Here is a 27,207-nt window from a genome sequence, read left to right on the forward strand (position 1 = left end):
TTTCAAATGTTTTTACAACATTCATTTGAGGGTTCATACAACCTTCTAGGGGTGCGACGAGATGGTAAGCTCACGAGACGAGACACAAGATGGAGTTCACAAGAACAAGACAAGATTTTTACACAGTATTTTTAAGAAATCCTCAATGACGGGTGCATTGAAATGTTTGAACTGTCATTTCAGTTCTACTTTCTGAGTATGAATTATCACATGCAGTAAAAGTCAACAATACTGGAGCACTGTTAAAGGTTTTGCCACAAACTCCACTGACTGCTTCTCTCCTTCATGCTGAGCACAATTTCTACAGGATCAGATATTTGGCAGACACTTAGAGTCTGTTGTGCAATGAATCCTCCGCCATGGTCTCGTCATCTCGTCATTCATTCTTGTCACATGATCAGCGAACTCTGATTCCTGCTGCACTACATACTCATGTTGGATGAGCTGGGTGGATTGAAGTGACCGTTATCCAACTGAATTAAATTATTTTTATTTCTATAAAAAGCAAAACGACAGTGGAGGTGTAATGAAAACATAGCTGTGGCATATTCTATCCTAATTTCACCCTCACACTCCATCATGGCAATATCACAAGACAGCTTTTCACCTCAACGAGAAATCCCATCACATTTCAATCTTGTGGCACGAGATCTCGTCACATCCCTGCAACCTCCTGAGAGTGAAACTCAAGCACTTTTCAAGGGCTTTCATGTGCTTCACACTTTTTCCAGCACTTCAAAGCTCATAATATCATCCAATTTAAATGTCATTTTTAAAATGATGATTTGTAAAACTAAAAGTTTAAAGATGTAGGAAAAAAAACACTTCCTGGCAAACAAACACTTTTATATATAAAAAAAAAAGACATGAAATTACCACTATAACAAGTAGATGGCTTGTTATTGTAGATGGCGTTTATTGGCTTATTATAAGTAACTGCATTTATTAATGCAAAATAGTAATTTTTTAATAAAATTAACTTTGTGATTTAAAAATCCCATCTCTCAAATGTTAGTCTGGAGCTCTGCCTCTCGCATTATTTACTTCATCCCTCCAGTTTCTAATAGCCAGAGTCACTTTCTCTCTCATTAATTCACTCTCTCTGCCCTGTACAAAAGGTGATGGCACAGGCCACACTTCCTGTGCTCAAGCAAATCACATTACCTGGTGCAAATTGTTTAAGTAAATCAGCAAACAAATCTACAAGTTTACAGGATCATCCCTGTTTGCCGAGTGCTCACTTGTAAGTTTCATTCCCCAGACGCCACAAACAAATACAATCCAATATGCTTATATTGTAGTGAAAGCCCATATTAGAAAGCAGTTCAACACTGTGTTCAAACTCTGATAGTAGAAATATATGCAAAAACCTGCACAATTCCTGACTTGAGATGTGCTGAACAATTAGATGTAAAACGTGAGAGTTAAATATGCCCTCAAGAGACATTCACACTAAATCTAGCCCAACATAACAGTGTAAAGAGAAGAAAGAACACTTTCAAACAGAGTTTTAGGAAGAATTTGACAAGATTATCAGATCAGAAAAATACTCAATAAAAAGTAAGTATTAAATACATTCTAGAACATGAGAGTTAAATGTATAGTGAATGCTCAGGCCTCATCTTCAAGAGCATATTCATGCCGACACGCCTGGCCAATGACTCCATGACTGCGATCTTCAGTCGCTGCATAGACCTGCTTTTACCAGAAGCTGCTGTGTGATCTACTAACAAGTCAACAAAGCTCTTGTGAGTCATCCATCATGTTTAAGCACTGATATGGAGTGTATCAACGTCTGCTGAAATGTCAGCCCTCAAATAAAGGCTGAGGAGCGTCAGTACTCAGTCTATCACTGGAGTCAGTTTAAACCCAACAGAGGGAATCACAAGGGCTTTCACCACACAGGACCACATTTTTATACTTATTGGGCTTTTCACCCCTTTTATTGACAGGAACAGGAAGTTTCTGGGGGAAAAGAGAAGAAATGGAAGTGGGAAATGTCAAATCCTAAAAGTGTCTCCTGCATGAGAAACTTGTCTGGAACATGCACACTTTTGGTTTAAGTAAAACTAAAACTATTAAAAACGAGAAAAAAAAAAAAAATGAAAATTACAAATGTTGTAAATTAAATCAGTTAAAGCTAAATACTAAGTTTACTAAAACTGAAAATTAAAGCGCACAATTTACTATTTCGTTCCCTCGATTTGCAAAAACATGCGCACGATTTACTATTTTATTCCGTCGATTTGTTAAATCGTGCGCACAATTTACTATTTTATTCCCTCGATTTGCTAAATCGTGCACACTGACTTTTGTTGTATGGAAAAGAGCAGCTCACACATTCTAAAAAACATCTCCTTTTGCATTTCATAGAAGAAAAATGTCCTATAAGTTGCAAATGGCACGAGGATGAGTAAATGATGACTTTAATTTTGGGTGAACTTTTCCTATCCCTTCTACTTCACAAACTCATTCGGCAGCAAATTCCCCCCTCATTGAAAAATGTGCACATGTAACAGGGTGTGCAGCAACAAAAAACACAAAGATAAAGTTGCATGATTTATACAAGCTCATCAGAACTCCGATCTCAGCTGGTTGTTGACGCAGGGTGAGGTCGTTTTAACCAACAATGACCCCACTTTTCCATGCAAAAGAATGTAAATCTCTCCTTTGGAAAACACAAGAGATCTGGGAGCTTGTTTTTAAGAGGCCTCACATTAGCAGAGATCCCATCTCCCTCCTGCTGCTCTCAGAGAGACGGAGAGAAGGGCTTTTGTGGCAAACGGGACGACTGACAGCCCGACCGGGCACAGATGAGATTTATGCGCTTCATACGAACAGTTCATTAAATAAACCTTCCCAAACATAAAGCGTGTAAAGTCACTCGTATGGCATCTCCAATGTTCAGGAAACAGACACTTCTTGTGAACAAAAATTAAAATAAACAATGGAGCTGAAGTGAATGACTTCAAAAAGAACTGTGGCAGTTTCATTGATGTTTAACTCTTCCCATCATTGACAGAATGTCTTTTATGACACAATGCTTCCTTGACATTGACAGAATTTCCCTAAAACAGAAACAGACTGCTTACGCACGCAATCATCAAACATTGATTCAACAGCATATAAACCAAAACAATATTTAAAAAAAAAATGCTAACAGGCTGATATCTAGCTAGCTGGGGACAGAAAGGACAATCAAATTATATAAGTATTACAACATTTTCCATGTTTTATAGCGGTTGCACCGAATGAACTGATGTTTCGGGACATGCGTATGATCAAGTGAAAACATGAATTTATCAAATAGTTAAAACAGAGTTAATTTACTTCAGGACCATGTGGTCCTTTGCAGGTATCTGAATCTCTTTATATTGGTTATCCGAATGACATCAATGAAATTCATTTTTCCAGACATTCTTTCTCATAACAAAGCAACGACTTCACATAATTTTAATACCATTTTTCACTATGTTGATATATGATGTTATAAAATCATATAAAAAATATATACATTTATTACATTTTAAGATATTTTAATCACAAATGAAATGCATTTGGACGGTTAAACCGAATGACCTTTTGACTCTTCAAAATCTTTAAAATATCTTTATATGTAGCAAAATATAATTCAAACCTTTTGGATTCAATAAAAGAGATCTAGTTGTACTACCTTACATACTTTGAATGTCATATCTTTGTTTTTTTTATTATTATTAAGGCCTTTGGACAAAACAAATGACTCGTCACGTCATTGATCCAAACACAAGCAAACAATTTAGTCAAACGTACAAAAGCATCACTCTAGTACCGGACTAAAGTTAAATATAGCCTAAATATAAAGTTATGAAACTAAGACCAAAGATTGCTCGTTTGATATTCCCCAAACGAATTATACCTCATGTTTAACCACTATCTACATAAGAGCCAGCAGCAAATTCCCGTATGAATTGGCCGAAATGAAGCTTTTCTCGGCGGGTACAAGAGCGCTGAATGACCGCTCAAGACCTGGAGCTCGCTTCTCTGAAAACGTCTAAACAAATTATAAAATAGGTGCTATGTTTATATATGAGTCACATATTTGAGGTCTAAATAACTAAAAAACTCTTAAAACTACATTCCGTTACACAATAACAGTAGTATTTGTAAAAAATGATGGTGGATTTCGCCATGACAGTCACTGCAAGCAAAGTACTGGGGGAATTTCGCACGGCTATCAGCCAATCAGATTGAAGAACCAGAAAGCACTATAATATAATATAATATAATATAATATAATATAATATAATATAATATAATATAATATAATATAATATAATATAATATAATATAATATAATATAATATAATATAATATAATATAATATAGCATAGCATTTAAAAGACTAAAACATTAGTTTTACAGATCAAATAATACATTTTTGGACAGAGAAACTGACAATTTATGCTTTTAAAAATATATCCGTCCATAGACTTCCTTTGTAAGTGCATTACTTGAATCAGTTTTTGACTGTATTAACAAACTGAAGCGTGGGTCAAAATTTTATTTTAACTTTCATTGAATTAGACATTTTTTTAAAGCAAACCATGGTGTGTTTCTGTAAGAGTGAAGCAGAAATCAACTATTACACTCAGTGAATGATTTACTAAAGTTTATTTGCTTAGACTACCCAAGTCAGACATTGCTAATGTGTAACCGATTGTACAAATTTATGAGGTGTTATGCAAATTCTCTGGGCAAACAAGTATACAGGAATAAAGCTGCACATAAGCTATCTTGGGATTCTCACGGCTGAGTTTGGACTCAAACCGGCCTTAATAACACAGCGGGGTTTCTTTCCCTCCACCACCCGAAAAGCATCAAGGCACAACTCTCTGCAGACCGTGAGGCATGCTGGGTAATTCCAGAGAGGCTTTTGTTGAGCAGCGGTCAGACGAGGTCTATAACAGGTTCCCAGGAGAGGGACACAGAAGAATCGGCTGCACACAGAGGATGTGGAGAAGCAGAGAAGTTTGGGAAAAGTCTCCTGCTGACGAGGAGGGAGAAAAATCAGCACCTCTTCATTCAGTTGGATTCCTCCTTCTCTCGGCTCAAACTCCAACCTGTCTCACTCAACTCCAGAGACTCAAAGAAAGAATCTCGCTCTTCACCCCTCCTTTCTCGCTCTCTCCTCTGCAGAGGCAATAAATCAAGCCTGTGCTCTCTCTCTCTCTCTCTCTCTTCAGTAGATAACGCCGCGCGGAGCTGCCAGCTCACTGGAGTTGTCGACAGCATGGCCGTATCAGCAGAAAAGCGCATAATACGGGAACATCATGTGCCATAATACAGCCCCCACGAATAAACTTTTCTCCCCAGTTCAGGGCTCTCTAGAGTGGGCGGTACGGGACACGGGGAATGGGAGGCTGGGAGTCTTAAGCCCTACTCAGACGAGACATGCATGGGGATTTTATCCTGTTGAGGTTTAACAAGTCATGTTGAAATTATAAAGCAAACTGACTCGGCCTAACTCTCCTCATTTCCTTTGACCTTCGTTGAGTGGCTGTCATGTGCAACTTCCTTATTGTAAATTTTCTGAGTAAAACAACAAATAATAAATCAATAAGGAGAGTCTGTTCAAAATAGCTATTGTAAAAGCATCATTAATCAACGCCTTCCCTTAATTATACAGATAATAGTGTTGTCACGATACTGGAATTTCCAACTTTGATACCTTGAAAAATATCGATATTCGATATCATTTTCGATAGTAAAACTATCGCCACACAGATGATTTATTAGTTATTATCTCATATTTTTTTGATAACTTGAGTAAATTTGTTGCAATAGCTTACAATAATAACTACATTTACAAATAAAAAGACACAAATAATAAAATAGGAACAAATTGCAAACAATAACACCAATAAATACAACAGAATAAAGAGGCAACGGAAATAAACATGGTGGGTCTAACAGTAGTGTTCATGTAAGAAATACTACAGAAATGAAAGGAAAATAACACTGGATAGTTTTCAATGTAAAACTAAATACAGATTAATGCTTACAAGTTACAAAAGTTATTCAGCAGGTTTATTAGGCTGCTGTCACTTTAAGAGCTTATGCACGGATCCAATATACTGTTACACAACACGCATTTTCTCTATTTACGTTCCAAAACTGACTATATTTACCTGAATACTTGACATTTACACATAATTTAGTATGTATTTGATCATTTAAGCGCAATAAGCCACTAAAAAGAAGTCAATTTGGTAGTCTCAAGCTGTTTGAGAGGTGGCTTTATGAGAGCAGCACTTCGATCGAGATTTTGGTGTGAGTGTGAAACCTACGGGAATGACTAAAATTATGCGCAATACAAGCACTATTCAACCGGAGCGAATGATGCGAGTGAGTGAGAACGTGCAGCTGCTATTAGTGTATCGATACTGCAATACAGGAGTATTAGAACCATTTCAGATATTTCAGCATCGATACAGATTGACAACACTAAAAGATAATATTGTAATTCAATTATTTATCCCATATAACCACCTGCATCCAAAGCTCATCATGCTCATGATCTCTGTCCTTAATAGCCTCAAATAACTCAAACATCATTTTTAGAAAATGAATCCCATCCGGGCAACACTTTAGACTCTTTTTGCACACTTTCATTTTTACACTTCATTCACACCATTGCACACACCTAACACAAAATCTGATGTTAAATGGACTCTGGTCTGCACCACTGCACCATCAAACTACTTTCTACAACTTCTAGATATTTGGTACGTTCACTGGATACTTATTCGACACACCTCAAAGGTGCATGAATGATAGATACACACTTGACCTCTCTTAAGCTTTATCAAACAGCATCAGCGGGTCACTGAGATCTTTAAAAATTGATCAATCAATGTTCCAAAGTTTACAAAGGCATGCACAATATTTTACAACTTTCAAACATTTCTTTTTTTTTTTTACAGGCACCATTTTTTGGTGCCAAATTAATTATTTTACAAAAAAAAAATTCTTTCATACTAATTTAATTGGGAGGTGGATCACAAAGCACAAAGACACTAAGATGCATAAAAGTTGCTGCAAGCAATTTAATACAGTTTTGAAAAATCATCTTTAAAAACATTTGTTTATAGGAAGGAGCTTGTCATGCAAATGTTAAGCAGTTATGCAAATGCTCATTAAAGGAGTGCTTGTTATGTGGGAAGCACTTGTACTAAAAATCATTAACCTGTGCTTTTCTAAAATAAAATAGCACAGACGAGAGACTAACTCATGAGCATGAAGTCATTATTCAGAAACTTCGGTTCAGTTGTTTTGTACTTAGTCATTTACACACAGTCTAGAATTATATTACGATAGTACTGTGGATAAATAACTTTTTGTAACTTTAGTTAGTGTGTAATGTTGCTGTTTGATCATAAACAACATCTGCAAAGTTACGACGCTCAAAGTTCAACGCAAAGATAGATAATTTATTTTACAGAAACCGCTTTTTAAGGACTACAACAAATGGCTGGTAGGGACTACAATGAGCTTCTTCCTGGGTTGATGACATCACAAACCCTAAAATGTACATAAGCCCCGCCCCTGAAAACACACAACAAAGGGGGCGAGGCCATGTTCATCATTTTGGCTGCGTGAGATTCTCCAGCTTTGTTGTTGTTGAGCTGTTAAAGCTCCGCCCTCTTCTGGAAAGGGGGCGGGAGCAGCAGCTAATTTGCATTTAAAGGGGCACACACAAAAATTTGAGCTGAAACTTCACAGACACATTCTTGAGACACCAGAGACTTATATTTGACGTGTGAAAAGGGGGCATAATTATAATTGTTTTATAATCATATACTTACAGAGAGCGCATATGTGGGGAAACAGTTTTCGCGGTCAGTCATATAATATATGCAGTGGCTGACCATTTAGAATCAAGTATGAGTATTAAAATCTTTCACTATACACCTAGATCATATAAACTGTGTTTTCGCCTGTAAAACTTTCACCCATTGCGGTTTTTCGGATGCAGTCTTGACACACAGGTTTCTGAGGCAGCCTGGGATTTCTCACGCAGAAATGAACACTAACACGAGACGCTCTTTAAGGAAAAGTGAGGACACCTGCTTCAGCTGCTGGTTGGGGGAGGTTGAGAGTCTTTATAATTTCGAGGTGGAATTTGTGGCTTTGCAAATTAATGCTCGGCAGCGAGCCAACTCACACAGGGAGAGTGCAGGCCCTAATTATGAATTATAAAAATGTTTGCTAATTAGTCATTGCATTGCAATTTGTCCACAGCACGCGGAAATCAATTTGGTGCTATCGCCGAGGGCTTTACCTGGCAGCGCGACACACAACAAGACTTCAAAGCCAATGTCCGTCTTAACGCCAGCAATGTTTCGGCAGGAGACACGCTGGCCAAAACTGGGACGTGAAGATTCAAAATCACACAGGAATAATAATAAAAAGTAATGAGAGTGAGAAGCGCAGAGAGATCGGCAGCGAGAATATTTTTAAAAACAAGCACAAACTGCACACATACAAAGCAATAGCATGAGCGAGAGAGCAGAGCGAACACATTCACTCGAGCATTAACAGCCGAGTTGTGTTCATCTTCATGCATTCATTTATGCTAAACACAAAGGGCAGGCTGAAGGGTGGTCAAGTCTTTGTTTATTAAAAAGCCATTAGAGATAGAGGAGGCACTGAAGCGCTCAATCATGCAGTGCCGACATTAGGTCCAGCTCAAGGGCACGTTTCTCTTCACGGGCCACAGGATCCATATTATCAGACAGCGGCCGGGAACTTCCTTCATCTCATTCATATTAATATATGAGTAAGTCGAGAAACTGACCTGGCTGTGAAGTAAAACAACAGAAATACAAAAAAATCTAATCAGATTATTCAGAATGTGGAGTGATAAACTGTGTCATGGCAGTTTAAACAGATATATCTAATAAAATAGAATTTGTCAGAGCTGTTAAGCTATTCAAAGTTATCAAATTAGATGATTAATTTCAATCAAATTTGGCTGAGAAATTCCACCCAAAAGATAATTGAAAGTCATTATTGTGTTAAATGAGAAAAGCATCAAATAGACATTACAAAAGATATTTTATTTGATTCGATATTTTATTTAAATTTAGGCTATTACACAAACTTTTAGGTTTCGGCAGTCACAAGGGTAAAACATGACAGAATTTTTGTTTTTGGGTGAACTATGCCTTTAATGTTTTTAAATTAATATGGAAATATGAAATATATTTTTGAATAAAATGATACTCTAAATAAGAAACTAAAACTTCCAGTGGGTGGCGGAAGATGTTTAAATGAGTAAGTCATTGAATCATTCATTCATTCGATTCATTCAAACAGTTGATTCATTCAGGAATTAAGTAAATGGCTATCTTTATGAATGAGTCATTGAATCATTCATTCACCCGATTGATTCGCACAAAATATGGATTATCTGCTCTGGCTTTATAGATAATATTTTCATTGGCAAAATTGAGCAAAAGTAAAAATAACACAATAATAATTTATTATGTATTGAACTGTTGTATAAGATCCGTCTCAATCAATCTCACATTTGCACTTGTGTGATATAACTATAACTTAACTATATCATGATATAAATGAAACGAAAACTCTGATATCTTGAATTTTATACATCGACAGCCCTAATATACACACACACACACTTTCATACGAAGCTATTAGAATGTAAAACACAGAGACGCTATTGAGAACAACAGCAGAGGACTCATATCTTTACACGTGTAACTTAAGTTCATGAAGTACACAGACACAGAGGAAGCTTCTCGAGGTAAGCACTTTGTTTGCTAGAGCTCAGCGTCCTTGGCTAATTTAGCATGCTGATCCTAAAACACCGTCAGCCAGTCACGACCTTCCCTTGAACCGCCCTAGATCACTTCACACACACTTATAATCTCTGTTAGCACTTTGTCTTCACACAGTTGAGATGTCAGATGACAAAAAAAAAACACTCTCTCTGAAATGTGAGCGATAGCACCTCTTAGCGCAAGGCGTTCTTTGAAAGAAGAAAAACAAACAGCTTATCTAAGAGAAACACTATTGAACGCTGTCGAGCAATTACCAAACCTCCACAGACAACGAGCAGAAATGGGCCAAGATAATCAGCAAAGAAAGAGGTAAACAAGAAGCTTTTCAGTAGTCAGAGCCAGTGATATGAAGCCGGGCTTTCATCCTGTAATAGAAATGAAGTGGAATGATGCCCTATGATGCCCTCATATAAGTTACATATAGTTGTTAAATAACATTTATAAGTGTTTAAATTCATTTTTTGACTGGTGGTACAACCAAATAATATACTGTAGTTGTACCACCTGACATGGAAAGTGTACCAACCTTTACCCATACTTGAAATTAGTACCTGTTTTTAAGAGAGAAACCTTTAGACTCTCCTCTGGATGATGCATTATCATGTTTACTGTTAACACCTTGTGAATTCATAATAAAAGTCCCATGTTGCAGTTGTGCCACCCTGACATTTGAGAACAATATTGCTGGACAAACGTATTATCTCAACCCCAAAATGATGCAATAGTATTTCATTTTTTTATTATTAAGACACCATTTTAAATAGTTTTCTTAGTCATTCGTTTGGCCAGTTGCACCACCTGATATGTTGGGGGTTTAAGATAACAACACATAAAATAATAATATGTATTATTTAAAAGTACTAAAAATGAATTCAGACTAAATAGGTTTTATAGAATAAAGTGATGCATGTCATGAATTTATCAAGTTATTTTAGAAGTAAATAATGCACTTGAACACACAAATATGCATGTCATTGACCCAAATAAGGTGCACCATGTCACGCACACAAATACTAAACACAACCATGGTAACACTAAAATAAGGCAATAAACATTTAGTTAACAACATAATATGTAACATAAAACCTAATGTACGTCATTACACAAAATATCACTTTAAGATTACACTCACTGTGGATTATTTTTAACCCTAACATCTTAAAAACACAATACTCATGGCGGGAGGCTCACGGTGAGCATCTAGTCAGTAGTCGGATGATTAGTGTCCCATCCCTAGACCTAGAATATCTAATAATGAATACAAGATTAATTATTCATATCACAATGGAAGCGAAAATTCAGATAGGGGGCAAACATAGAAATCAAATGTTCTTCGAGTCATTGGTCTGAAAGTCTGATTTCGCGGTGGGCGGCCACAGATTCCGCATTACCACATAACGGGCTTTGAGCAGCCTGTATTTAATCCACACTGATCTGATGGGATTAACACATCGAGGTCAGCCTACTGCTATCAGGCCTGGCTCCGAGCTCATTTCCTTACCGGCCCGGGAAAAACCATCCCGTCAGAACCTCTGCTTTCTGCTCCAAACAGATCTGGAGACCGCCAAGCCATCTGGCTCACGCTCCCAGAGCCAGAATCCGGGTTCCTGCGGAGAGCTGGAGGATTTTATAAGCTCCGAGCTACTGACCTCCAAACCACAACGATCACAACTGCTCACCACATCAGACTGTAATTTGTGGAGCGGCAAATCTACACCAACACACACACACACACACACTTAAAGGGTTAGTTCACCCGAAAAGGAAAATTCTGTCATTTATTACTCACTCTCATGTTGTTCTAAACCCGCTAGACTTTCATTTATCTTTAGAACACAAATGAAGATCTTTTTAATGTCAGTTGTCCTAGCAAAGACCTAAACTGACCCACATACAGGCTAAACTAAATGTCACTGGTTCATGACATCATGACGGGGACTGTGGGTGTGTCCAGCACATCAAATATTGTTATTCATAATACAGAAGGCAGTTGTCCATTAGTAAGACCTACCATAGTAAATCTTCCATGAAAATACATTTTCTCTAATGTTCTAGTCACGCTTGGGGTAAACTGTGCGGCCCTTATCCATAAAGCCACAGTGTGGAAAATTATCTTGCCTGTTTAATTAGACACTGACACCGCTGAAGGAACAGGAAGAGATATGAGGAGAGAGAGGCTGAAGAAATGAGTGCGGATATATATATACGAAATTAAAAGAAAAGACTGACAGCAGTACCGCAGGATTTTCTGTGCCAGTTTATTGGACTAGGACTCAAAATCTGCTGCAATATCTTTAAATAGACAGGACATGGGGAAAAAGTGACAGTAGGTGCACACGGCCCAGAATCCTCTCTCTTCATTCACACACAACACACACAACACACACATGGGCTCATTCCCAGGAGAATACATATTTATGGATTCTCAGAGCGGGGTCCAAAAGTCTAAGATCACTAATGCTTCAATTAAAAATATTTATTTACTACAATACTGTCAACATGACTACTTAAATGAAAAGCTGCACTGAAAAATTAGGAAGAGTATATATATATTTTAGGAACGCACCGATACCGATAACCGATAATTCTTTATATTTGAAAGCCGATAACCGATATATTGGCTGATAAATCTAAATCTAAATCTTATTTTTAGATTATTTTTGAGATTCTGATTACAAAATCAAAAGTCTCACCAAGTCTCAAGCACACAGTGATAATGTTCTCATTATAATATTATGTAGTCTATATGACAGATTTGCCCTGTACATGTTGTACTGAACTATAATTTCCTTTTTGAAGTGATTTCAATCATATTTCAAGCAATTCAAAATCATAATGGAGGACAGTGAGCATCTGAAGTGTCTCAGCTGAAGGAAATAATGAATTATTTATCAGATTTTATTTATCAGCACAGTGTTTAATGATAACATTAAAAATGAACATATATCGGCTGATACCGATATGGTGGCCGATATATCATGGATTCCTATATATTGTGTGTATGTGTACATATATATATATATATATATATATATATATATATATATATATATATATATATATATATATATATATATATATATATATATACATACATATATATATATATATATATATATATATATATATATATATATATATATATATATATATATATATATATATATATATATATATATATATATATATATATATATATATATATATATATATATATATATATATATATATATATATATATATATATATATATATATATATATATAAAGAGTAAATAATGAATTTCATATTCAATATTCCTTTAATGCCATAGCATTCGTTTGTTTTAAATTGTTCAAAATCTAAAAACTTTTTTTCTTTTCTTTCTAAATTGGATTTGCAGTGTGGTCTCTGACATCTGGACCTCACTTCATTCTGGTTTACTTGATTAGTTTTTTTCTTTCTATTTTGTCTTTTAAGGCACAATATGTAATTTTCCACCACTAGAGGTCGCCTATTCAAAACAAAGGTGCGGCTTGATGATTGAGCGTGGAATTATGGGAAATGTTGTCTTCACCTCACAGCCAGTGGAAAACAATCCGACGGGCAGAAATCATGTTTATGGATGAGATTATTAACATTACACATATATTTTAAAGTGTCTTTGGCGTTTCCATGGTTTCTACAAAATAAAACCGAGGGTAAGGCGGGTATGATGTCATTGACAGACATGGACACGGTCCGTGTCCTGGTTAAAATTGCTTATTTCTCTGGATTTAAACATTTTTAGAAACATCTGGAATAATGCAAGTACAAAAAATGTCAACAAAATATATAAAACTGTTGGATATTTATTCAAAAAATCTTACATATTGTGCCTTTAATAATTACAGAGGTGACAGATATTTCCCTCTCCATGATCTGAAGGCAAGCTCATGTAGGCCTAATATAATAGTTTTCAAATGACTCTTTGCAGCTCACAATTGCATGCCAATAAAACGTTCAATTTCATTTTTCGCCAAAATAATCATAATAAATGTCTGGTATAACAGGAACATGACAGTGTGGTCTGCTGTCCCGTCGGCACCTTGTCATTTCAAGTTAATTGTGTCTGCTTGATCACTGCGCCCAGCCTCCTAACCAGGCTGCCCCCAACCGCGATTCTATCTTCGTCTATGACGGCTAGAAATGAGAAATCACAGCAAATAGATTACTTAAAAGAGACAATTCACCCATAAATGATAACTCTGTTATGAAGGACAGACCGAACCGCTATATTTCTGTCAGTTTCTCACAGCTATAAAAGCAGCAAAAGAGAGTCACATTTTGGAGCCTGACAGCCGGTGGTCACCATCCTCTTTTTGCAGTATGGAAAACAGCAACCTGGATGTTTTGCTAAATTTGAAATCTTAAGAATTACGTGGGGGTGTAAATCTTTTGGTACCTCATGATTCTATTCTAATAGATTCTTGAGGTCATGATTCATTTAAAAATCAATTTTGAATCAATTTTCCATTCAATATATGCATAGATTTGTGTGTTACTTCTCCTATTTTTTCACTGCAGTAGACTGTTTTTAAAAAATCCCTCTGAATTAAATGTGAACTTTGAAATTTATTTAATTTTTCTTCTCCTTTATCCAATATTACAAAACAAATGTAATTTAAGCTGACTGAATCATACACACATGACTGAGTCTTCTGTAATAAAGTAAGGCAGGCTATTTAATTTTTATTTTTAGACCAAAGAAGCAAATTGCAAACAATACAATACAAATATAATAGAAAAAATATACAAAGTAAAAATTTTAAAGTAAAGTAGCCTAGGTTTATTTAATATGTAGTAAGAAATACTATAGAAATTGAATAATTACATGTAAAAAGAAAACACTGTATTGTCTTTACTTTATGAATTAAATATAAATTGATTGATATTAAAGATGCAAAAGTGATTCAGTCAAAATCAATGAGTGATTTATTTAATAACAATAATTAAACAGACAGCAACAGTTTATGAGGCTGCTGTCCCTTTAAGACTGAACTTCTCTAACTGATTTAACTGTTTACATTCACGCAGGACATAACAGACTGTGTTTATGTGAATAATACTCCACAGAGTCCACACGATGTGCATTTTGACATAGTTGTGTGTGTATTTGACCATGCAAACGCAATAAGCTGCGAAAGATCTCGCAATTGCAATTTTAAAAAGTCAGAATTGGGAGATAAAAAGTCGCAATTACCCATTTTATTTTATTTTTTTAATTAGTGGCGGAAACAAGCTTCTATACCAAATGAATGATAAGCCGTAACATGAAAATAATTATTAGCTTATCATTATCTGCCAGTGCATCCCTAGTTTTGAGCAACATGAGGGGAAGTAGATACACATTTTCATTTCAGGGTGAACTGTTAAACTCTCAGACAGCGGCCCCCTGTACTGTTCTTACCAAGCATACTGGTCAAAGAGCAGACGCACACCCTTCATTAAACAGATTACATACTGTCTAGAGCAGCAGGGGCAATGCCTGGTAGTCCATCGTGGAGGAAAAAAACACAACCGCTGGTGGCTGATTGCACACGCCTATCGCTGTGGGAAACATTCTCACACCTCACACCCACACGAGAAGCTGGTCTCCATCCACTGGTCTATCTGAAACCCCTGTGCCTCCTGCCTGAGAGCAACACACACACACACACACACACACACACACACACCGCTCGGCAGATGGCTTCCCGACTGCCTCAATGAGAATGTGTGGTGATACACATCTCGTTAAGCAATTAAAATGCCCCCATCGCTCACATGTCCACCAGGTCCCCAGAGACCAGCACGGCATGAATGCGATTTGGAAAATGTGACTCTGGAAATTCTCAACAATCCGAATAAGACCTACGTGTAATTAAAAGCTCGTCCTTCGCTATGTTAATGGTCACGAAGAGGAGAGAGAGCGACGCTTTCAGAGTCTCAGGAGCCGAGAGAGATTTGAATGTAAACAAGCCCGTTAAACATGTCTAACAAGCATGCAGATTGGCACAGCTGTCAGATGGCTTCCTGCCTGTTGGTGGGAATGGCGCTGGCTTCCGTGAACTGTAACGCAATGGACTGACAACAGGTGTTAAACCCTGAGCTGCGGCCGCCCAACAGGCTCCTAATCTCAAGAATAAGCAGTCAGACCGAAGAGGTCTGAAGTACGCATCTCAGAGTATTTTAGAATAACATGCATTTCACAAATGTGACAAATAAACTTTGTCAAAATCATGACAACACATATAATTAGAGAGCCAGACTGCAATTAAAATGATGCAAACGCAACCAATCCACAGAAACAAATAAATTATGAACCATTCTTTATTAATGAATCAGTCTGAAATATTAAAAATGGATCCACTTATTTGCTGATCTTCTGACTATGACAACTGACAAAGCATAAAATTACTTTAAAGGTGCAGTAAGTGATTTCTGAGAAACACTGTTGATATGTGAAATCAGCCCAAACAGACACACCCCTTCTTTCATTGCTCCGCCCCCAAAATGCATGAACACGCAATGAAAGAGTGGATGTCTTTTCATCATAGCTGAAGCGAAGCAAAATAATACTTTGCAAAATAAATAAAGTTATAACAAACACATGATAAAGAAGAACAAAAAATTAACAAACAGTATACAGTACATGCCCCCTACTGCTGATTGGCTCACTCTCCTCTCCCTCCATCACGAGTGGACACGCCCCTACCGCTGATTGGCCCACTCTATCTCCTCCCCCATCATGAGTGGACACGCCCCCTACTGCTGACTGGCTCATTCTCTCTCCTCCCCCATTACGAGTGGACACACCCCCTACTGCTGACTGGCTCACTCTCTCTCCTCACCCATCATGAGTGGACACAACCCCTACTGCTGACTGGCTCATTCTTTCTCCTCCCCCATCATGAGTGGACACACCCCCTACTGCTGACTGGCTCATTCTTTCTCCTCCCCCATCATGAGTGGACACGCCCCCTACTGCTGACTGGCTCATTCTTTCTCCTCCCCCATCATGAGTGGACACGCCCCCTACTGCTGACTGGCTCATTCTTTCTCCTCCCCCATCATGAGTGGACACACCCCCTACTGCTGACTGGCTCATTCTTTCTCCTCCCCCATCATGAGTGGACACACCCCCTACTGCTGACTGGCTCATTCTTTCTCCTCCCCCATCATGAGTGGACACGCCCCCTACTGCTGACTGGCTCATTCTTTCTCCTCCCCCATCATGAGTGGACACGCCCCCTACTGCTGACTGGCTCACTCTCTCTCCTCACCCATCACGAGTGGACACACCCCCTACTGCTGACTGGCTCATTCTTTCTCCTCCCCCATCATGAGTGGACACACCCCCTACTGCTGACTGGCTCATTCTTTCTCCTCCCCCATCATGAGTGGACACACCCCCTACTGCTGACTGGCTCACTCTCTCTCCTCACCCATCATGAGTGGACACGCCCCCTACTGCTGACTGGCTCACTCTCTCTCCTCACCCATCACGAGTGGACACACCCCCTACTGCTGACTGGCTCACTCTCTCTCCTCACCCATCACGAGTGGACACACCCCCTACTGCTGACTGGCTCATTCTTTCTCCTCCCCCATCATGAGTGGACACGCCCCCTACTGCTGATTGGCTCATTCTCTCTCCTCCTCCATCATGAGTGGACACGCCCCCTACTGCTGATTGGCTCATTCTCTCTCCTCCTCCATCATGAGTGGACACGCCCCCTACTGCTGACTGGCTCACTCTCTCTCCTCACCCATCACGAGTGGACACACCCCCTACTGCTGACTGGCTCATTCTTTCTCCTCCCCCATCATGAGTGGACACGCCCCCTACTGCTGATTGGCTCATTCTCTCTCCTCCTCCATCACGAGTGGACACGCCCCCTACTGCTGATTGGCTACAAGTGTGTTGTGATGCTCTTTTCCATCCATTTTCAACAGTATTTCTTTGAAATTGCTAACTGCACCTTTAATGCACATCCCTGTGAAATGTTCAACCACTGCAACAGCTGTCAGCATTGACAACTATGATTATAAACAATCATCCACATCGAGAAATTATGCAATCTGGCAACTACTATATAAGTAAGCATAAATTATGACAGTTGATATTTTCTTTTTGAAAAACAGGTCTAAACACCATGAAGCCCCATAGAAACACAAACAGCCCAGCAATCCTCAGCAGCTCAAAATCTCCACAAGAGATTTCCAAGGGCATAAAATCCACTCTCCTTTTCACAGGCTTCAATGTGACCACCATCATGATTCAAACGCCTAAAAGCAAATTCGGAGCTTTTTAACCTATCAAAAAAATCTCCCTTTTTAATTTAGTTTTACGGCTTTGAGAAAATGTGCAACGTTTCAATCCTTCAATGCACCCTGCATTGGTCCTTTCAAATCACTGCAACTAATGTGAAAAGAGCGCTTAGATCTGTGCAACAAAAGCAGCATATCAAATCCAAATTATCTACGCACAGTATTTCCCATCTAATTATCGGAATAATGCAGATATTAAAAATGAGAAATGACAAAACTTCTCACCTCTTTCACCACTGACCCTGTGCTAATTTCACAGACAAAACGAACATGTACACACGCATGATGAATTAGGGAGGAGCGGCACTGGTGTGGTCCGTCTGCCGTTATCACGGGAGAGATTAATCAAGGAGAGGAATGTGCATCCATATCTCTGCTGCATTCCTAAGGTCGCCAAAAGCAACACGAGTAATGGCATCGCTGTGATACGAGGAGTGTTTAACACTCAGATCTTTTAGGTAGAGGAGTCGGGCTGGTGATTATTAATCTGATCTGATGTATTTAGATAATTTAATCCACAAAAATCCTATTTAAAACTAAAACAGTCTATGTGCATCATGGCTCTGAGATGGATTTCACATCATTGCAAAAGTAAACATGATATACACTTCACAAACAGTAACTAACTCGTTTTAATCAGACTGAAACGGAATCACCATCATATGTAAGAGGAGAAAGACAATGAAGTCACATTTACATTTCCCATCCAGAATGCCACTGACTACCACTGGCCAGTTATTCCTGACCTGAGTGCAGGAGTGTCCTGATGCAGTCCTGTAACCACAGCCAGCACACACTGTTTACAAGAGGCTGTTTTACAACACAGTAATTTTCCACCTCCATCATTGGAGAAAACACAAACATGCAGAAATCGAAAATGACACAAACATTTGACACAGCAAGTCCTGCTTTCCACCTGAGATAGCAGTTTCACTTTACAAAACTTTAATATGGTAAACATGGTTTGCTAAAACTACTAAAAGTCCTGCAGCTATACAATAAAGCTTTGGTGACTGAGTATAAGCCAAGCCAGAACTGAAATGAAATCACAGAGACATTTCTAATGTGTTTCAATGGAGTTATTTACAGCAGTTAAATACTATGGTATATTATGGTTACCATATTCATTTTTTAAAGGTTGTCATCCACTTTCTCAAAACCACAGAAACTGCAACTGAACATTCTTGGGCTTTTCACAACTGAAATCATTAACTCTAAAAAATGCTGGGTTAAAATTGAGGTTAAAGTTGGGTTAAAATGGACAAACCCAGCGACTGGGTTATTTTAACCCAGCAAATGGATTGTTTTAACCCAGCGATTGGGTTGTTTTAACCCAGAGAATGGATTGTTTTAACCCAGCGATTGGGCTGTTTTAACCCAGCAAATGGACTGCTTTAACCCAGCGATTGGGTTGTTTTAACCCAGAGAATGGATTGTTTTAACCCAGCGATTGGGCTGTTTTAACCCAGCAAATGGATTGTTTTAACCCAGCGATTGGGTTGTTTTAACCCAGAGAATGGATTGTTTTGACCCAGCGATTGGGTTGTTTTAACCCAGCGAATGGATTGTTTTAACCCAGCGATTGGGTTGTTTTAACCTAGCGAATGGATTGTTTTAACCCAGCGATTGGGTTGTTTTAACCCAGCGATTGGGCTGTTTTAACCCAGCGATTGGGCTGTTTTAACCCAGTGATTGGGCTGTTTTAACCCAGAGAATGGGTTGTTTTAACCCAGCGAATGGACTATTTTAACCCAGTGATTGGGCTGTTTTAACCCTGCGATTGGGTTGTTTTAACCTAGCGAATGGATTGTTTTGACCCAGCGATTGGGTTGTTTTAACCTAGCGAATGGATTGTTTTAACCCAGCGATTGGGTTGTTTTAACCCAGCGATTGGGCTGTTTTAACCCTGCGATTGGGTTGTTTTAACCTAGCAAATGGATTGTTTTAACCCAGCGATTGGGTTGTTTTAACCTAGCGAATGGATTGTTTTAACCCAGCGATTGGGTTGTTTTAACCCAGCGATTGGGCTGTTTTAACCCTGCGATTGGGTTGTTTTAACCTAGCAAATGGATTGTTTTAACCCAGCGATTGGGTTGTTTTAACCCAGAGAATGGATTGTTTTGACCCAGCGATTGGGTTGTTTTAACCCAGCGAATGGATTGTTTTAACCCAGCGATTGGGTTGTTTTAACCTAGCGAATGGATTGTTTTAACCCAGCGATTGGGTTGTTTTAACCCAGCGATTGGGCTGTTTTAACCCAGCGATTGGGCTGTTTTAACCCAGTGATTGGGCTGTTTTAACCCAGAGAATGGGTTGTTTTAACCCAGCGAATGGACTATTTTAACCCAGTGATTGGGCTGTTTTAACCCTGCGATTGGGTTGTTTTAACCTAGCGAATGGATTGTTTTGACCCAGCGATTGGGTTGTTTTAACCTAGCGAATGGATTGTTTTAACCCAGCGATTGGGTTGTTTTAACCCAGCGATTGGGCTGTTTTAACCCTGCGATTGGGTTGTTTTAACCTAGCAAATGGATTGTTTTAACCCTGTGATTGGGTTGTTTTAACCTAGCGAATGGATTGTTTTAACCCAGCGAATGGACTATTTTAACCCAGTGATTGGGCTGTTTTAACCCTGCGATTGGGTTGTTTTAACCTAGCGAATGGATTGTTTTAACCCAGCGATTGGGCTGTTTTAACCCAGTGATTGGGCTATTTTAACCCAACAATTGGGTTTTTTTAACCAAATGTAACATTTATTAATATGTTTAATGAATAATTGAAGTAAATATTTTTTTTTTTAAAATACACATTAAATTGCTTATTAATAATTGTTCACCTTTTCATTATTATTGTTTCCTCTAGTAATTATGTGTCTGATTTTTAATTTCCAACATATTTTAGGTTCATTTTAAGCCAGACATACAGACATTTTTAATCAATAGTTGAATTTAATAAAACTACCCAGCATGTTGGGCAAACATTTAACCCAACCACTGGGTTAAAACAACCCAATCGCTGGGTTTGTCCATTTTCAACCCAACTTGGGTTGTAACGATGTTTAACCCATAATTTTTTTAGAGCGCGGGTCATTGTTAACCCCAGGTGAACTTAATCCCGGGATATCTTGTTTCATGTTTCACACTGTCCATATCTTACCCAGAGTAGTCAGGTTTCTCATACAGTACATTTATAAACTTTGGGTTAGCTTACTTATTTGCATACGCATGACGTCAACAACAAAATCCGTGGAAGTGTCACCATAGCAGACCCACTGTGCTTGTGTTAAATATTCTGATATCAATCTCTCCAGTTGACGCGTTTATTTACCGTCGCTGTTCGGCATTTTAACCGTTTCAGCCACAGCGCATGAAAGTTTACGCGTGCGTAAGTGCGATATTTACAAGGAATGCACTTACTATTGCCGAACAATTCGCCGTTTACGTTAATTTAGTGAATGAACGTGAAACGTCGCTTAACCTAGGGTTAAAACTGACCTTATGGGGGTTTCGATATGAAAAGCCCATATAAGTGAAACACGCACTACAGATGAGGGCAATGGCATTCGCGCTAAAGTTCGTCCTCCTCAAACCCCAGGAGACAGAATCTGTGGTTGAAGCCCAAACCAAACATCGAGACAGCCAACATCTCAGATAAAAGCAATTCTACGAGCTTCACCTTTGGTTTTTCATCCTGCTCTCCTTTTTGTTCAGAACCCCCGGCACGCAGTTGGTCAGTTCGGTCCAGTCCGCGTGTAAGCCACAACTCCAGCCGGTGGAGAACCGAGAGAAGAGCCAGGTCTCTTTCCTGTTGGGTCGGTAACAGGTACACTTCTTCTGTCCCGGTCTGCAGTCGCACGGAACCTCCAGCCGGACATTCTGGACCAGGTGTCTCCCGAACGTGGTGCCGCCGGTCTTCTGGATGTGCAGGAACACGATCACATCATCCCCTTTGATTTCAAAATCCACAGTCCGCTGCAGATCCCTAATGGGGAAATAGTATTTCTTCACGTAATGTGGATCAGGAGTCGGGAAGAGATCCGCATCGTCCTCCAGCATGTACCCGTGCGGAGAGCCGAAGTTCATCATCCCCGGAGCCACGTACTGATACAGAATCAGCATGAACAGAACCGAGCCGACAACGATGAACAGAAATTTACTGCTCCTCTCAACCATGTTCCTTCCAGTGAGGAGGTTCATGTGTTACCATTTCCCGGTTGACTGTTTTTTAGGGTGTCTCCATATAAACACACGGCAGTCAGAGCATCGCGCGCGGAGAGTGGCTCTTCAGACGCATTGGGTCAGAATGGAGACGCTCGGACTCATGTTGCGGGACGCGATCCAGTACGGTGCGATCTCCCTCCTTGCACCACTCTATGACACAGTGTGTTTAAAGTCCTCGACACATCGCTGTGAAGCTCCTCCAGCAGCGTGCACAGCGACACCCACTTTCCCAACACGCGCGCGCTCCACACTCTCCCAAACACACACGGGAGCGATATTTGGTTTCTAGCGAACGCCCGCGCTTATTCTCTAGCGTTCTGATAGTCCTCTGAAGACACTGGCACTTCCTCGCTGTAGATAAAATAATCAATAAAATAAAATAAAATAAAATAAAATAATGAGATGAAATCATATAAAATAAAATAAAATATAAAATAAATTAAAATGAAATAAAATAATGAAATAAAATGAAGTAAAATATAAAATAAAATAATGAAATAAAATAAAATGAAATAAAATAAAATAAAATAAAATAATGAGATGAAATCATATAAAATAAAATAAAATATAAAATAAATTAAAATGAAATAAAATAATGAAATAAAATGAAGTAAAATATAAAATAAAATAAAATAATGAAATAAAATAAAATAAAATGAAATAAATATTACATCAAATTAAATTAAATAATGAGATGAGATAATATGTAATGAATTAAAATAAAATAAAATATAAAATTAAATAATATAATAAAATAAAATAATATTATGAAATATTATGAAATAAAATAAAATAAAAGTAAATTAAATATAAAATTAAATTAAATAATGAGATGAAATAATATGTAATGAATTAAAATAAAATATAAAATTAAATGATATAATAAAATAAAGTAATAAAATGAAATGAAATAAAATTAAATAAAATATAAAATTAAGTTTAATAATGAGATGAAATAATATGTAATGTATTAAAATAAAATATAATATAAAATGAAATGAAATGAAATAATAAAACAAAATAATGAAATGAAATATGAAATAAAATAAAATAAAATAATGAATAGAAATGATGAAATGAAATAAAATATAGAGTTAAATAATGAGATGAAATAGTAATGAATTAAAATAAAATATAAAATGAAACGAAATAATAAAATGAAACAATGAGATGAAAAATAATAAAATGAAATAATAAAATAAAACAATGAAATTAAATAATATGAAATAAAATAAAATAATGAAATAAAATGAAATAAAATATAAAATTAAATGAAAAATTAAATACAATAAAATAAAATAAAAATGACGTTCCTCACAGGTGCATCTGTTTACAAAGCAAAAAACACCCGCTATATTATGAATTTTGAAATTACTTGAACCAAAAATGTTTAAAAATGCATAAACTTGATGAGACTTTGAAGCATAAAGAGTAAAAATATTAAATAAACAACATAACTATATAAAACACAAAAAATGTAAAACCTTTCCAGTTGATAGTAAGTAATTAATGAAATAAAACACTAGTACTCTAAATAAAAAGTTTCTCTAGTGTACAAAATACAACAATCGTAGAAATGACAAACATACATGAGGATTCAATGACAAATACATGTAACGTTTTAAAATGCTTTAAATGATAATTCAGTGTTTTCAGCTATTTCTGTATGTATATAGTCATTTGACTGGGAAAAATATGAAATTAAATGATGTAGGCCTAATAGATTAGATTGTGTGATGATATTTATTTATTTATTTATTTATTTTATTTTTTTATTTTTTGAAAGCTAGAAAATTTGTCATTGAGCAGTAAAATATGTATGTCCACCTCTGATAAGATGAAATCATAAATCATTTGCAAAATAGAGTTTGTGTGAGGAATGAGAGCCCAGACTCAGTGAAACACAAGATCAACACAGAGAAACCTTTAGCCTGGACTTCACCTCCACAGCTAGTGGGCAGTATTGAGACTGAATGTGGAGAAGTTGTGTATTGCCATTGGCTTTTGATTCTGCCTCTTTAATATTTTATAAATATTGCTATTGAGTACAAACAGTTTGCACCATTAATACTCCTTTACCTCAATCTCATTTGCCTCTTCATATCAAACACGATGACAGGCGAATGAAACTCATGCAAAACATCATTCTCAAAAACCTGTGCATTACTGAGCTAATGTCTCTCTTCTCAAAATCCCCTGATCTTGTACAAATTAACTCAAACAAATGATGTCGCTTAAACACCACAGCCAAATTAACATATTTTTATTTACAACAGGCAGCGGCGGCCTGAAGAAAGCCTGTCATTGATATCATGATTATTACGCCAGGGGACCCGCTGTATAATGAAGCTGTGCGACTGCTTCAGGAAGATGAATTATAAATCGCTTCTCTTCTTCACTCGTCACATGGTGGGCTCCACCATCGATGCATTGTGTACTTTGCATTTTAAATGATTAGTGCACTTCACAATTAAAATAATTTACTCACCCCCATGTCATCCAAGATCTTTCTGTCTTCAGTGGAAAAGAAATGAAGGTTTTTGAGGAAAACATTCCAGGATTTTTCTCCATATAGTGGACTTCACTGGGGTTCAACGGGTTGAAGGTCCAAATGTCAGTTTCAGTGCAGCTTCAAAGAGCTCTACATGATCCCAGACGAGGAATAAGAGTCTTATCTAGAGAAACCATCAGACATTTTCTAAAAAAATTTAAAAATATATACTTTTTAACCACAAATGCTCGTCTTGCACTGCTCTGTGATGCTCCACGCATGATGTAATCATGTTGGAAAGGTCACACGTGACGTCAAAAAATGGTAAAACAACAATGTCGGACGATTTTGAAGTTGAGATGTAGTTTTTCGCTCTACCGTGGTACTTCTGCCTACGTCACATGTGACCTTTCCAATGTGATTTCATTGCTATGTTAATTAAAATGTCTAAAATACAAACACTTTAGTTGAATGTGTGTTTGTTGATCTAGAATCATTTATGCACAATTCTGTGGTGTTATAATTTAGGTTTTCTAAACTGATATGGGTGTAATGCTGTGTGACACTTTAATATCAAATGTGTCTATTTCTGTAAACAAATGCAACAATATCACATGTTAGTAAGCCATTTATCAGTTCATTTAGTCAAATCACCAGTGGTTTCACTGTAAAAAATGAATGTGATTTTAACTGTAAAATATTGTAAAAACGCTACAGAAAAAAATTGTTAATAGGTTAACAGTAAGTTCCATTAATATATACAGGGAAAAACTGTAAAACCTTTATGTAATTTTACAATAAAAAAATGCTGTTAATTTTACAGTTTTAGAAGTAAAAATTAACAAATCAACGTATAATTTAAAGATAAAAACAGTAAACTGATATAAACACTCCACATTTGAAAGTGTTTTGTTTAAATAATCATGTTTCTTCATAGTTTTTGTACATCAGTTATGTGCATGAGGGTTTTATGTTACATCTTCTGTTGTTTAATGAAAGTTTATTGCATTGTGTTAGTGTTGTGGGTTACCATGATGGTGTATCGTGTTTGTGTGAATGACTCTGTGCACCTTTTATATTAGTATATATTTCAGCTTGTGGGATTCTTCATGTGGCTTTTTCTTTTAACACCTGCATTATTATGGCGGTTGTCAGTATATGTTAAAGGTGCAAAACAGATTTTAGTAGCAGTGTGAATTGTTAAATTTACTGGTTTACTTTCAAATTTTCTTGTAATTACAGTAAAATGTAATTATACTTTAAAATATACAGTTATATTTAGAGTTTTTCTGTATCTTTTTTTTTTTTTTTTTTACAAAAAAATTCTTGCAAACAACAGCTGCCAAAATTATTTTGTAACAACTACAGATTTTTTTTTTTTTTTTTACAGTGTACTTAAAGGGATGGTTTACCCAAAAATAAAAATGTTGTCACCATTTACTCACCCTCATTTTCCAAATCTGTATGCATTTCTTTCTTCTGCAGAACACAAAATATTTTGAAGAATGCCAAACAATTTTGGACTCCATTATATGGACCAAAAAACATTGAGATGCTTTTCAAAATATTGTGTTCTGTCATACAGGTTTGAAACAAACAGTGTACTTTTTACTCGTTTGATATTTTTGTCTGAAAAAGAATAACAAGAAAGGAACCGGTGAGTAAATGATGACAGAATTTTCATTTTTGGGTGAGGTATGACTTTAAATCTCAAATGACATATGTGGTATAAAGAAATGGAAAGTTTTATTTACTTTCCTAAAAAGAAACTCAAATTCTTACTTTGTTCAGCTGAAGTAGCTGCAAGATGTAATATTGATGAGAAGATTGGTTTGCCACAACTATCTCTATGAAAGAAAGCAGCTTTTACACCTTCCCGCAACTGTTTTCAATTTGTGTACCGTCAAACTGAAAGGTGAAATGACTCTCTTTTATACACTCTAAAATGCTGGGTTAAAAATGGACAAACCCAGCGGTTGGGTTAAATGTTTGACCCAACCTGCTGGGTTGTTTTATTTAACCCAACTATTGTTTAAAAATGACTGTATTTCTTGCTTAAAATGAACCCAGAAATAGGTTGGAAATTAACATATATTAATACAAACCCAATTCCAAAAAAGTTGAATAAAAACAGAATGCAATGATGTGGAAGATTCAAATGTCAATATTTTATTCAGAATACAACATAGATGACATATCAAATGTTTAAACTGAGAAAATGTATCATTTTAAGGGAAAAATAAGTTGATTTTAAATTTCATGGCATCAACACATCTCAAATAAGTTGGGACAAGGCCATGTTTACCACTGTGTGGCA

At 37.0% G+C, this 27,207-nt stretch overlaps 1 protein-coding gene across 1 annotated transcript in view; it reads right to left on the minus strand.

Moving 5' to 3' along the window:
• hs6st1a (heparan sulfate 6-O-sulfotransferase 1a) overlaps positions 1-22,601 on the minus strand; it is a 151,971-nt gene extending 129,370 nt beyond the window's left edge. Inside the window, exon 1 of the mRNA XM_067364236.1 lies at positions 21,855-22,601. Within this exon, the coding sequence (XP_067220337.1) occupies positions 21,855-22,375 (521 nt within the window). The 5' untranslated portion in view covers positions 22,376-22,601. The remainder of the gene's footprint in view (positions 1-21,854) is intronic.
• Positions 22,602-27,207: the final 4,606 nt, after the last annotated feature.

Source organism: Chanodichthys erythropterus, chromosome 16 (assembly GCF_024489055.1).
Source record: "Chanodichthys erythropterus isolate Z2021 chromosome 16, ASM2448905v1, whole genome shotgun sequence".
Classification (NCBI taxonomy): domain Eukaryota; kingdom Metazoa; phylum Chordata; class Actinopteri; order Cypriniformes; family Xenocyprididae; genus Chanodichthys; species Chanodichthys erythropterus.